General features: G+C 53.6%; 6 protein-coding genes across 6 annotated transcripts; 3 read left to right on the top strand and 3 right to left on the bottom strand.

Moving 5' to 3' along the window:
• Positions 1–231: 231 nt before the first annotated feature.
• On the bottom strand, positions 232–705 carry HEM3_3 (porphobilinogen deaminase; the record flags this gene model as incomplete). The annotated part of the gene is made up of 1 exon (XM_066122427.1): positions 232–705. The coding sequence occupies one exon, from the start codon at positions 703–705 to the stop codon at positions 232–234; it is 474 nt and encodes a 157-aa protein (XP_065972437.1).
• Positions 706–1911: 1206 nt separating this feature from the next.
• Positions 1912–3321, bottom strand: VCX1_6 (Vacuolar membrane antiporter; the record flags this gene model as incomplete). Its single annotated transcript, XM_066122426.1, has 4 exons — positions 1912–1978; positions 2039–2760; positions 2817–2900; positions 2962–3321. The coding sequence occupies 4 exons, from the start codon at positions 3319–3321 to the stop codon at positions 1912–1914; spliced, it is 1233 nt and encodes a 410-aa protein (XP_065972436.1).
• Positions 3322–4329: 1008 nt separating this feature from the next.
• Positions 4330–5434, top strand: VCX1_5 (Vacuolar membrane antiporter; the record flags this gene model as incomplete). Its single annotated transcript, XM_066122425.1, has 2 exons — positions 4330–4362; positions 4433–5434. The coding sequence occupies 2 exons, from the start codon at positions 4330–4332 to the stop codon at positions 5432–5434; spliced, it is 1035 nt and encodes a 344-aa protein (XP_065972435.1).
• A 79-nt stretch (positions 5435–5513) lies between these two features.
• Positions 5514–6949, bottom strand: J3458_021156 (uncharacterized protein; the record flags this gene model as incomplete). Its single annotated transcript, XM_066122424.1, has 3 exons — positions 6528–6949; positions 6385–6468; positions 5514–6332 (listed from the first exon to the last, which is right to left on the bottom strand). Exons 1-3 carry the CDS (start codon positions 6810–6812, stop codon positions 5514–5516), a joined length of 1188 nt encoding a protein of 395 aa, XP_065972434.1. The 5' UTR covers positions 6813–6949.
• Positions 6950–8665: 1716 nt separating this feature from the next.
• On the top strand, positions 8666–11159 carry J3458_021155 (uncharacterized protein; the record flags this gene model as incomplete). Its single annotated transcript, XM_066122423.1, has 2 exons — positions 8666–9247; positions 9351–11159. The coding sequence occupies 2 exons, from the start codon at positions 8666–8668 to the stop codon at positions 11157–11159; spliced, it is 2391 nt and encodes a 796-aa protein (XP_065972433.1).
• Positions 11160–11417: 258 nt separating this feature from the next.
• J3458_021154 (uncharacterized protein) lies at positions 11418–12352 on the top strand (the record flags this gene model as incomplete). Its single annotated transcript, XM_066122422.1, has 2 exons — positions 11418–11686; positions 11743–12352. 2 exons carry the CDS (start codon positions 11418–11420, stop codon positions 12350–12352), a joined length of 879 nt encoding a protein of 292 aa, XP_065972432.1.
• Positions 12353–12644: the final 292 nt, after the last annotated feature.

Below are 12644 nucleotides of genomic sequence, written 5' to 3'. Positions count from 1 at the left end.
CCTTAATACAAGATCTTTGACGCGAGCATAGTAGAACCCGCGGACACACACATTGCGCCTTTGAGCATAGAAACCTTGGTGTCCTGGTCAGATATCGTACTTGATAGCGGTAATGCGGAAGCAAGAAACTGGATATCCGACTGAAATGGCTGGTTCCCCCAGGGCCCAGAAGACTCACTACAGTTAGCCCAACAAGTGCCATGGTACGCTTCATGAAATCTAGTATTCCATTTAATCTTTGGACGGCCTATCAGTTACAATTGCCTTCAAAATCTTTTCTGCGCCGCCATCTATGAGCCTCGCGGCAAGGTCCCGCCCCAATTGCGAGGCTTGATCATTCGTCAGCAACATAGCGTCTATACTGCGCTCAACACACTCAGTGCCATCGAGACTGACAACAATGGCCTTCATCCGCAGTACCTGATGCTCAGATTGTCCAATCCACTCCGTTTCCACACCAATGGGAACGCTGCAGCCGCCCTCCAGAGCACGCAGCAGAGCGCGCTCGGCAAGGGAAGCAAGCGTCGATTTCCGGTCCCCCAGCTGATTGACAAATTGGAGCGTTTTGCTGTCCCCCTTTCGGATTTCCAGACCAAGAGCGCCCTGGCCGACTGCGTGCAGAATCCCGCCATCCTTGGAGCCGAGGTACTGGCTGATGCGGCTCTTGAGACCGACACGCTCGAGGCCCGCGGCTGACATGATCATGCATGTATATTCACTTTCGGGGTCTTCAACCTTGGCTAGGCGAGTATTCACGTTCCCGCGCAGGTTGGAAAATCGTAGGTGCGGGTAAAGGCGGCGAAGCTGCGCTGAATGGCGCACTGATGACGTGCCAACGACGGCGCCTGGAGGAAGTGTCTGTAGGCTGGTGTAGGCAAGGCCGGCCTTGACTACCAGAGCATCACGGGGGTCATCTCGGAGAGGAATGTCTGTCTGCTAGGTCACACGAGTCGGGAATGGACGTTGGCATATCTGGTCGGCGTTAGCTCTGGGCAGAGATGGAACGGCAGAGCTTCGTACCTTTGAGACAACGCACGACAACGTCCATTGGCCCGATGTCAGTTTCTCTTCCGCTCGGCTGTCCATAGGCTTTTTTGTCCAAAGTCGTAGAGAGCCGTAGACTTGTCCTTGTCGCCTAAAGTGTGCAGTGCCTCGATCTCGAATGTCCGGCTGGGTAAGAGCTTTTGCAGACTGTCCCGGATGCCTTCTGTCTGGACCACGGCCAGTTTTGATCTGCGAGTGACGAGGCGCAGCGGTTGCTGTGTATTAATCGAAGTTGGAGACATGATTGGAGTTCCGAGTCAATGATAATGAATAATGACTAGAGGAAGTCTTGAAATGTTGTGACGAGATGAGGAAGGATGTTTGAAGGCGGTGGATCGTCAGCACCGACTTGACGACACCATGGTGCATGTCGTTCAGCATTGTGGGGCGTAAGCGGCCGCCTGAGATGCATGTGAGATGTATGTCCTAGACTAGGAAGCAAGTATCTGCAGAGGGAAAAAGAAGAAAAATTGGGCGAGAAATGGGGAACTGGTTTCGTGCACAGTAGGGGTTACAAATGGCGATCTATTCGACCAGAAAATCGTTGCGAGCACCACCAGCGGCTTAGACAGCCCTTCCCCCCAAATACCGTAGCCAAATAAAAGTGCAACTTCGTTGGACAAACAACGAGTTCTCCGAAGGGGATTTATTATTGTCCATCAGCCCATGACGAGCAAACCCAATGGCCATAGCCTCCACGTAGGTATCGGTTAGCCGGAGGCCCGAAGCTTTTAAACCAACGCAGAGACGTCTCTAGTCCCTGACGGAACGAGTGCCGAATTCTCTCTATTTTTCAGTATACCGAATCAAGTTGACCAAATTCAAATCTGAAAGCAAGACCCGCACGGAGGAGGCTTGCTTTGTTTGTCACGATGAAGTTGCTGCCGCAATATCGTCAGGGTGCACGAAGAAGGCGATGCCAATAATGACATACCTGCACGGCAGTTAGAAGAGCATACAACAATCAAGACGGGGTATAAACGGCATCACCTACGTGCCCACCAGCAACAAGCCCTCGAAATAATTCGTCGACCCATCGTGCACGATGCAGTTGACAACCAGGGTCGACATTGTCAACACGATGGTCTCAAACGTGTCGAACTGCAGCGACATGGGCTTGCCCATGATCCAGCCAACCACGATGAGAAAGGGCGTGACAAAGAGCGAGATCTGCAGCGTCGCCCCGACAATGACGGAAACGGCGAGATTCACGCGATCGGACCTCGACCACTGGACTGTCCCTACCAAGCACCCTGCGTTGCCGACAATCGGCACAATGATCAAGCCGATGAAGCTTCTGCTCACCCCCAGCGCTTCGACAAAGCCGTCGACACTATCGACGAGCGCATCAGAGCAGAAGGAAACGCCGAGGGTGGCGAGGACGAGGATGATACTGCTGGATAGGCCGTGAAGCTTGTTCTCTGGCTCGTCTTCCTCCTCGCTGAACAGGTCTGCGTGCGTGACCGACTGGAAGTACAGGTATATGAGGTAAAATAAGAGCAGTATGACGGCGGTGATGCGTGACAGAAGCAAAACATGCTCGCTCGGATGGTCGCTGGAGCCGCTCTGGTTTGGGTCGGCCATGTGCAGTGCCGAGGGCATGATGAGCGATACGCAGGATATGATCATGAGGGACGTCAGAACTCCGGCGACGTCGATGTTGATCTCGACTGATTTCTTCCCCAGGCCAGATAGTAGGAAACACGTTCCAAGAATCTATTCGACCTTGATGAGCAGAGTGACTGGGGTTGAAGGGTAAGAGTCCGACTGACCAACAGGATAGAGGACAGAATACTTCCAATCATGCTTGACTGGACGATGGATATTTCGTCCTCTCTCAAGGCACTTATTCCAACCTGTGGGAGGGGTGAGCAACATGGCGTTTTTGCGTTGACGCGGGTTCCGAAGCCATCATACAATCATTTCTACTGCATTGCCAAACGTGGCATTGATCAGGCCGCCGGCTACAGAACCAACAATGGCAGCCAACTGCTCGGTTCCGAATGTGAGGATAGAAGCCAGCGGCAACATGGCCAGAAAGTTGAGAACGAAGACGGCGGCCGGCGGCCATCCCCATGAGCCGGCCATGAGGCCCAGAGGGACGCAGGGAAGCAGCACGTTGGAATAGCTGCACGTCAAGGCTGCCATCATGGCGTGCGTTCCCTCTCTACGTGCGCTATGCAGTAGGCCTTTTCGACGTGTAGCCTGGGCATTTTGCGGATTGGCAAGCAGCGGCCTCCTCTCGTCGTCCCTCGGGCTTTGGGTCTCTGGACTCATGATGATGCTTGACGCGTGTTTCGATTGTTCCAGAGAGACCACGCCCGTTCTTGCTTGGACAAGGCAAAGGGTCCTGCCAGTCCATTCATCTCCAACCTCACGGTGGAGCCGTCATCAATTGATACGCCCCAAGCGTGCAGTGGCTATGCAAAAGTTGCCAGGGTTGCTGGATGAAACGGCACCTTTTGGCTGCAGCCACCCAGCGTCTGTGAGTTGGTCAGCCGGGGCCAAGAATACAGTGTCTCACAAACGCGGTCAGGTTCCGTGACGGTGTGCAGGTCGACGGATTGCTTTCGATCATTGAGCATGTCGCCCCGCCGCACGATGTCACAGCAGGGTACCATTTTGAACGTCAGACTGGTCGTCGAGCCGGCGGGCCGTGGTCTTGAGGCTCCATCTCAATCCCTCCGTAAACGCTTGAGAACTTGTTCTTTCGTCTCTGGGGACAGCTGGATAGAGTCAAAACTTCAAAAATGCCCGGCGCCGATAGCCAGCCGCAGCTCGCAGCAAGCATTCGAGCTCGACGACGTGCCATGGCTGAAGGCAGGGCCGCCTCGGATGATCCCGAGGTGCCTGAAAGAGAAGCGTCGATACCGCCCGTCTCCAGGACGCAATCCATGTTTCTGCGAATGCGGACAGACACTTACTACCAAGACGTCGGAACTCTGTTGCACGAGCTCTACTCCAGCCCGACCAAGGTGCTCCTGGTGTTTGCTCCCGTCGGGATCATTGCGGGATTTCTGCGCCTTCACCCAGTCGTCATCTTTGCCTTGAACCTTGTCGCCCTCGTGCCTCTCTCCGCCCTGATTCTCTACTCCGTTCTGGTATTTACGGCGGATTATGCCCTGCTTGGCGGACTGCTGCGCGCCGTGTTTGGAAACGCTACAGAACTTGCGGTACGGACCCGAAGAACCTGGCAGCGTGATTTCGTCGAATTGACTGAACTGCGTTTTCTAGCTCGGCATATGCGCTTTGCTGCGGGGCAAAGCGCAGCTCGCTCAATGGATCATGATTGGGAGTATTTTGACATATTGTCTCTTTGTGCGACTCCCACCAGAGCCTACTCTGTTTTCGTATCAAACTTGCGGGCTGACCAAGGAGCGTTGCGTAGGTGCTTGGCTTCAGCTTTCTCGTGGCTAGCTATGGGAAGAAGAAGGAGCCCTTCAGCAGGACCCGGACATCGATCATGTCATCCCTCGTCATGAGCGGCTCGATCTGCCTCGCAATCCCGACAGTGATTGCCATGGCGGTGGAGGAAAAGCACCACGCTGGCAAGGTCAACAAGGACCCTCTGTTTCTATCGCGCGCAACGTCCCTCGTCCAAATGTTTCTGTTCCTAGCATACCTCGTGTTTCGCTTTCGAACTCATAATCGAATCTTTCCCCGGAACCCCAACGGCCCTCATCTGAGCCGTACCAGTACTGGTCTCTCATCTGGATCCGGGTCGAGCCGTGGATCCCGTCACTCTCATGTGGACATGATCCTCGTGAGTCTAGGGGCTCTCACATTCACCGCCTTGTGTAGCTATTACTTGGTGGGCAGCTTGGCTGGAGCTACCAAGGCTCTGGGCGTATCCGAGTCCTTTACCGCGTTGGTCGTGGTGCCACAGGCCGGTAGTTTGATGAAGGCGGTTACCATCATCAAGCACACTCGGTCGAGCGCCGATGCGTTACCGAGCGGCATGGGCCGTCTTGACTTTGCAATCCGTTCCATCATGACCAATGTTTTCGACACGGAGCTCTTCATCCTCCCTATGCTGGTCCTGCTTGGCTGGGCCGTGGGTGAGCCTATGAAGCTAAGTTTTGGACTTTTCGAAGCCGTGATATTCTTGATGGCCATCCTGACCATGACGTACCTGGTACAGCATGGCAAAACAACTTATTTCGAAGGAATCATGCTCATGGGGACGTATGTGTACTTTTGCAATAAGCCACTCACGCCTGCTGCCGGAGCCTTGCTAACATTGAAACGTCCACTAGGTACCTATCTATTGCCATTGCATTATACGTCCGGCCCGATGTTACAAAAACCAGCCCGTCTGCCTTTGGGATTAGTCGTTTTTGAACGTCATGAAGATTCGTGGCATGTATCGGGAGCAGAGGCAGTCATGTGAAATAAGCCGCCATGATGACAATGTAGCTATAGAACTGAGATTAGTAATATCCCTGTTTAGCAGAAAAGCCAGGTACATCTTACACTGATATGAGCAGTGTTCCGTGCAAAAAAGTGTAGTGCTTGTCCTGGAGCACTTGGTTGACCATGATGACTGCCAAAAGCAGAATGTAGGTTTGCGACGGCTCAAAGTAGAGATCCATGGGCAGACGCAGCATCCATCCCAAGACTACCAGCAGTGGCAAAACAAACAGCGATATCTGCAGGATACTGCCGATAATGACGCCAATGGCAAAGTCAATCTTTTGATTCCTCGACGCGGCCACCACCTGCGCCAATTCCGACGCGTTGCTAGCAAGCGGCATGATGATGATGGCGATGAAGGTTTTGGAGATATTCCAGGCCCGAGAGGTGCCGTTCAGGGAGTCCATAAAGTTTGTCGTGCATTTGGCAATGAGAAGCCCGGACACGACCAGCGTCAGCGCAGCGACAGAAATGTCGGACATGGAGGGCCTGTCCGTCTGCGGAACCTCCTCGGCAGCAGCAGCCTGGCATTGAGGCAACGAGGACTGGAAGACGTCTTCGTCTTCTTCCCTGTTTTCTTCGTCCTCGTCGTCTTCATCTACAAAAATGGACGAGTGCGTCCTGAGTTGAAAGTACAGGTAGGCGACGTAGACGCAGAGAAGCACGATCGCGGTGGCGCGACTAAAGTTGAGCACCATTCGGCGGAGGTCCCTCTCGCCGCCAGACTTGGAAGCAAACGTCGAGTACAGCGCTGCCGGGAGGACAAGCGCCACGGTGGTGATGATCATGAGGGTGGACAGGGTGTCGGCAACGGCCGAGTTGACGTTCAGCACGCCGGTGCCGCGGGCCGCCGTGATGAAGCAGCAGCCTTGGACCTGCGGTCATTAGAACACGGATCAGGGAGGAAAACGGTCGAGTTTGACGTACCAAGAGAATGTCGGAGAGGATGCTGCCAATCATCATGGACTGTGCGAGGCGCGGCTCATGGCGAAGGATGGCGAGGATGCCCACCTGTCGTGAATTAGCTGCGACGCCTGTCACAAGCCATTTGACGGGCTGCGTGTACTCACAATCAGCTCGACCGTGTTTCCAAACGTCGCGTTGATCAGCCCGCCTATCAAGCTGCCCCATCTGTTGCCTATGGTGTCGGAGGCATCGGACAGACGAGCCGACAGAGGCATGATGGCGACGACATTGCTCAGCGTGACGAGCGTGTCTGGCCATTTTGCCCAGTGTGCCGTGAAGCCCAGCGGGACAAACACCAGCAACAAGTCGACGTGGAAGAGCCGCTTCAGCGTGCTCATGGCCGCCTGCCGGATTGTCGATAGGGGCTGCGGCCGGTTGCTGGTATCCATTTTGAATTATGGCTTGGCGATTTGTGCCAATGTATCAAAAATCTGGGAAAGCTCAGTTCCCGTCGGGCAAAACCTGTGAGAGGCCCTTTGGCATAGGGTGGCCGCTCACTTGCTTGACGGGAATCAGTCGGGCCAAGCCTGGCAATTCAGTCACCGGCACAGGTGGGCCATGCTCTTCAGATGACCATCCTTGTCTCATCGGCAGGTCTAAGCCACTGTCGGCCCAGGAAGCTGAGCTGAGCTGTTTTGTCAAGGGACCAGTTGACATTCTTGTCCGTGAAAGAACATGAGGTACTCCGTATTCCAGGGGGTTTTCCGCGAGTTACATTGCTGAGGTGCGAAAATGCTAAATTATGGATAGCTCGCGCCGGCGTTGGTTTCGCCCGACTCACTCGGTTCCAAAGCCGCACCTATTGCCGTGATGAATCCATGAGGTCAATACAGATGTAATAGAAGGCGGCAAAGGGGGGCTTTGACTTGCGCCACCCCGCGTATTAAGCTCTACACTACTCCGTATGCCGTACTCTGTCCTGTGACCCATGATCGTGTTGCCTGCCTACTAGGTAGACAAGCTTACATGTATCTTGCCAGAGATTGTCCGCGGTAACGTAACCACCGTCTGTTGTCCTGTGAGCCACCTTGGCTTCCTCGATGTTCTAGCAGCCCGTCAGTCCCCACACTTGCCGAAGTATGGGTTGTAACCCGTTCAGATGCTGTCAAGTCGCCCTCATCATGCTCATCATACAATACGTGTTTTGTGGGGCCAGATTGGGCCGGAAGTTGTCAGCCACAAACGAAACTGGGTGCATTACGGAGTAGTTACCTGCTATTAGATCAGCTACAGGCCTTGTGCCGTGTTGCCGAGAAAAAAAAAAGAAAATGCCCCAGGCGTGTTGTAAATAACGGCTGGGGGGGGGTTGTCGGGTGAAACCATCATGGATGACTCGCAGCTCTGTTCCTGCTGCCGAGGCGGTTGTGGGACGATGCGACCTTGCCAGACTGCATCTTCTATACCGTCATTCCTGGCATTCTCGACGGTGGGCTTATCGACTTCACGGCAGCCATGTTCACAGTTCCGCAGGCTAGGACAAGCCACGGCGCCCCGTCATTTGACTTGGCCATGGGACATCTGGAACATTGAAGCGCTTGATGTTCACATGCAGACTGGAGTCACTAGTGTCTTGTCCACGAGCCGGGCGGCTAACCCCTCGTCTCTAGTACTCCATACTTTAGCTTCCGCGCTTCCGTCCTTCTTTTATACCTAACCGATCGCTCCCTTGATAGTTTTGGACTTCGTCACGCCACCCCCAGCACCTTGGAGAAGATGCGCGAGCGCTGCCCCTGTCCTCGCCTCTGCGCAATCAGCCGCCCGTCAATCCAATAAAGAGCCGGGTGTCCTCGGATGAATCGCCGTCGCAGGCTCTGTTTCCGTCTCCAACACCTTGGGTAGTTGGCAGATGCGTAGCCGCCTCGACCTACCAAAGCAGTGAAATGTTGCCCTCGGCCAGCAGCCATGGCGAGGAATCACCAGAGCCCCAGTATCCGGCACGGAACAGAGCTCCTACAATAACAATACATCCTGCTGTAAGTTTTACGTGCGGCTCGTGTTCCATCATTCCATCATATGACATCTAAAGCTCTACCAGGACGAGGTCATTGCTCAAAACAGCCATCTGCAAGATCCCTTTGTGCCACCACATCATACGGATCGCCGGAATCGCGGCTGTCTACTTGCCTCGTCTTCCGGCAGGACACCTGATCGTCAAACAGCTCTTCAGATACCCATTATAGATTGCGCAGATGCAGACCAGGACAACACATCAGCCACGACAATCTCCCCCGTCTTCTCCGCCATGAGGTCCTACTCTGCCTCCTCTTGCAGCACGTTCGCGGCCCACGGCAGGTCGTGTAGTCGTCGCCCGTCCCATTCTAGCACGTGCGATGCGCCGTTTCTTTTGTCGCCAAAGGCTCTAGCCGAGACCATTGCTTCCAAGAGCATCGCTGAGCTCGAGGCCCTCGGCGGACTCGATGGCCTAGCTCAAGGTTTGCAAACTGACTTGTACGCTGGCCTGTGTGAGGACCTGCAATCGCTTCATGCTGGCGGCCCGTCACTGGATCAAGACATACACGGGCCACATCAATATAGAGTAGAGGTGTATGGTGTCAACAAGATACCACCAAAGAAGACAAAGGGCATCCTCGAGCTGATGATGCTTGCGTTGAGCGACAAGGTCCTGGTTCTGCTGTGTGTTGTCGCAGGCATATCATTGTTGATCGGGGTGTACCAGACTCTGTTCCAACCACATCTGCCAGGGCAGCCAAGGATTGAGTGGATGGACAGCCTGACCATCATGGCGGCCGTTCTCATCGTTGTAGTCACGGGGGCAGTCAACGACTACCAAAAGGAGAAGCAATTTGCCCGTCTCGTCAAAAAGGTACGTACATCATCGCTGCCCTTTTGCCCCTCGGTAATGCGTGTCTTGTTCCATAGCCGACGGCGCAACAAATGGCCAGGCACAATTTCTGACCATACCTTAGACCGAAGACCGGGTTGTGGAAGCGGTACGTTCTGGAAAGAGTACAGAAATATCCGTTTTCGACATACTCGTTGGCGATATTCTCCACGTCTCGGCCGGCAGTGTGATCCCGGCCGATGGCGTGCTAGTGACGGGATTTTCAGTTCGATGCGACGAGTCGTCCATCACCGGTGAATCGGATCACATTACCAAAACGCCCTTGAACACGGCGCTATCAAGACTGGACGTTGGCGAGGCCGCCAAGGATATAGATCCATTCATGATCTCCGGTAGCAAAGTCTTGAAAGGAACGGGCACCTACTTGGTCACCGGAGTTGGAGTTAATAGCATGTATGGCCGACTCAAGATGGACGTTACCGAGAGAACGGAAGCTACTCCGTTGCAAAAGAAGCTGAGTGATATAGCAGACAGAATAGCTGTGGCCGGCGTGACCGTCTCTGTTTTGTTATTTGCAGTCCTTGGGATCGAAATCCTCGTTCAACTACCTGGCTCTGATCGGACCTTTGTTGAGCTTGTGCAAATATTCCTCAGGATGCTCATGGTATCAATAAGCATCATTGTTGTTGCCGTCCCTGAAGGCCTGCCGCTAGCCGTAACTCTTGCTCTCGCAATCGGGGTGACAAGAATGCTCAAGGACAACAATCTGGTCAGAGTTCTCTCGGCGTGTGAAACGATGGGTAACGCGACCGTGGTTTGCTCCGACAAAACTGGAACACTTACAATGAACAAAATGGCTGTTGCCGCTGGCTGTGTTGGATTGGATGGCTCGTTTGATGACCTGGGACACCATGTAACGGAGGTTAATCCGAGTTCTCGAAATGAGGGAGGTGAACCGTGCTGCTCGGGTCCAGAGAATACGTCGTCGCTTGTAAGATTCCGGTCGTCGGTCGATCCGCTAGTTCGAGATGTCTACATGCAGTCAATCTCTATGAACACCACAGCCTCAGAGGGGGTGGTAGATGGGCTATCGACCTTTATTGGAGCCAGCACTGAAGTCGCGCTTCTCACCTTTGCAAGGACGTGGCTGGGTATGCGGCCATTGCAAGAAGAGCGGGCAAACACGCAGATTGTACAGGCCTGTCCGTTCGACTCTAGGAGAAAGTACATGGCTACTGTGGCCCTACAAGCGAATGGCCTGCACCGATTGTACTTGAAAGGTGCTCCCGAAGTCATCTTACGAAACTGCGACCGAGTCTTGTATAATGCAACCCTACCGTTAGCGGAGGATGCAACGCTCACCCCTGGACGCCACCAGTCGCTTCTTCAAATCGTTGACTCCTATGGAAAGCTATCACTGCGAACAATCGGATTCACCTACAAGGATATTGTCTGCTGGCCGCCAACAAGTACATCGAGCGAGGATGAGATGTGGCAGCAACTTCTCACCGGCATGACCTTCCTGGGAACACTAGCGATTCATGATCCTCTCAGACCCGAAGTTACCGATGCCATAGCGCAATGTGCCCAAGCAGGAGTGTCGGTTAGAATGGTTACGGGTGATAATATCCAAACCGCGCGAGCGATTGCGCGAGAGTGCGGTATTTTAACTGATTCCGGGGTTGCCATGGAAGGGTCTCAATTCAGAAACCTGTCTCATCCCAGATGTACGACCTTCTCCCCAATCTACAGGTTCTTGCTCGATCTAGCCCCGAGGACAAGAAGACAGTTGTCCAGCGACTCAAAGAGCTGGGTGAGACTGTGGCCGTCACTGGAGATGGGACCAATGACGGGCCGGCGCTGCGGACGGCAGACGTGGGCTTCTCGATGGGCATATCCGGCACAGACGTCGCCAAGGAAGCATCATCCATAGTTCTCATGGACGATAATTTTTCTTCCATTGTAAGCGCCATTGAGTGGGGGAGGAGTATTAACGACGTGGTGAAGAAGTTCCTCCATGTAGGTTGCAGACCTCGCCACGACGATCAAGATGGTGCAAGCTAATCGGCTTGAGTAGTTTCAACTCACGGCAAACATCACTGCCGTCACGCTCACATTCGTATCATCCGTGTCCAGCGGCACAGGCGAATCCATCATATCGCCCGCCCAACTGCTTTGGATCAACCTGATTATGGACACTCTAGCAGCGCTGGCGCTTGCGACTGACCCGGCAAATCCTTCTGTCCTACAGCGCGCCCCGGATACCAAAGCCACGCCGCTGATATCCATTACCGGGTGGAAGATGATTATCGGACAGGCACTATACCAACTGCTCGTGATGTTCGTACTCGATTTCAAAGGGGCCGATCTTCTGAAGCTCGTGAGGTCAGACGAGGCGGCTACATTGGAGACATTTGTGTTCAATACCTTTGTATGGATGCAGCTATTCAACTTATACAAGTGAGTCATTGAATGCACTTTATAACAAGCAGATAGCAGTACTAATAAACCTGCAGTAACCGCCGTTTAGACAACAATCTCAACGTTTTTGAGGGCCTGCACAAAAATGTCTACTTCATTGTTGTCAACATCGTCATCATCCTGGGCCAGGTTCTCATTGTGACTATCGGTGGAATCGCGCTCTCAACAACGCCGCTTTCGATCAAGGAATGGATTTTTTCGATATTGCTTGGCGCGCTGTGTATGCCTGTTGCCGTCTTGCTTCGACTTCTTCCCGATGACGCGGTTGCAAGTGCATTCAGGCTACCACGGTCGTGGCAAACATGGTTCCGCAAACGATCGCCCTCGACGACACCGAGCAACGCAACGTGGCTTTCGACAGTTGACCACATCCGCTGCGAACTAGTTACGTGTACGCAACCACGAAGTTCCCGGCTACGGCGCCTGATTCGTGCCTCGTCGAGGGGCTGGGGGTGGACCAGTTCTGAAGGCGATGCCGAAAGAGGCCATTCTGATAATGAGAGAACGCCGCTACTTCAAAATCGAGATGCCGATGTGATTGGTAGTAGAAGAGGCTCGGTGTGTGCCCCGTCGGTGGTCATGGTTGGCATGGTGGCCGGCGGAGTTGGGGGATTGCCTCGTGTTGAACCTCATCATGACGGGTAGACATGTTGGTGGGTGTAGGCTTGCTTCAAAATATACCATTTCGTTTTTTGTAAATCATGTCTGTACTAGCTACCTTGTCCCGTATTCGTGGGCAAAATATCTTGCTGAATACGTGGCTTACCGGATCGAGGGCCGATTTGACTCGGCGGGGCAGGCAAACCCAACAAGCAGAAGATTATATGACTATTATAACTACCATGTTGAACCGAAACTGGTTATTTGTTTGTCTACCTGGAATACATTGTAGAATTAAGCAATGCACAATAAGTCCCAGATCCAGAGCTCGGGCGCT

Source organism: Metarhizium acridum (genome assembly GCF_019434415.1).
Source record: "Metarhizium acridum strain ARSEF 324 chromosome Unknown scaffold_578, whole genome shotgun sequence".
In the NCBI taxonomy this organism is placed as follows: domain Eukaryota; kingdom Fungi; phylum Ascomycota; class Sordariomycetes; order Hypocreales; family Clavicipitaceae; genus Metarhizium; species Metarhizium acridum.
This window is presented reverse-complemented; position numbering and strand designations above follow the sequence as displayed.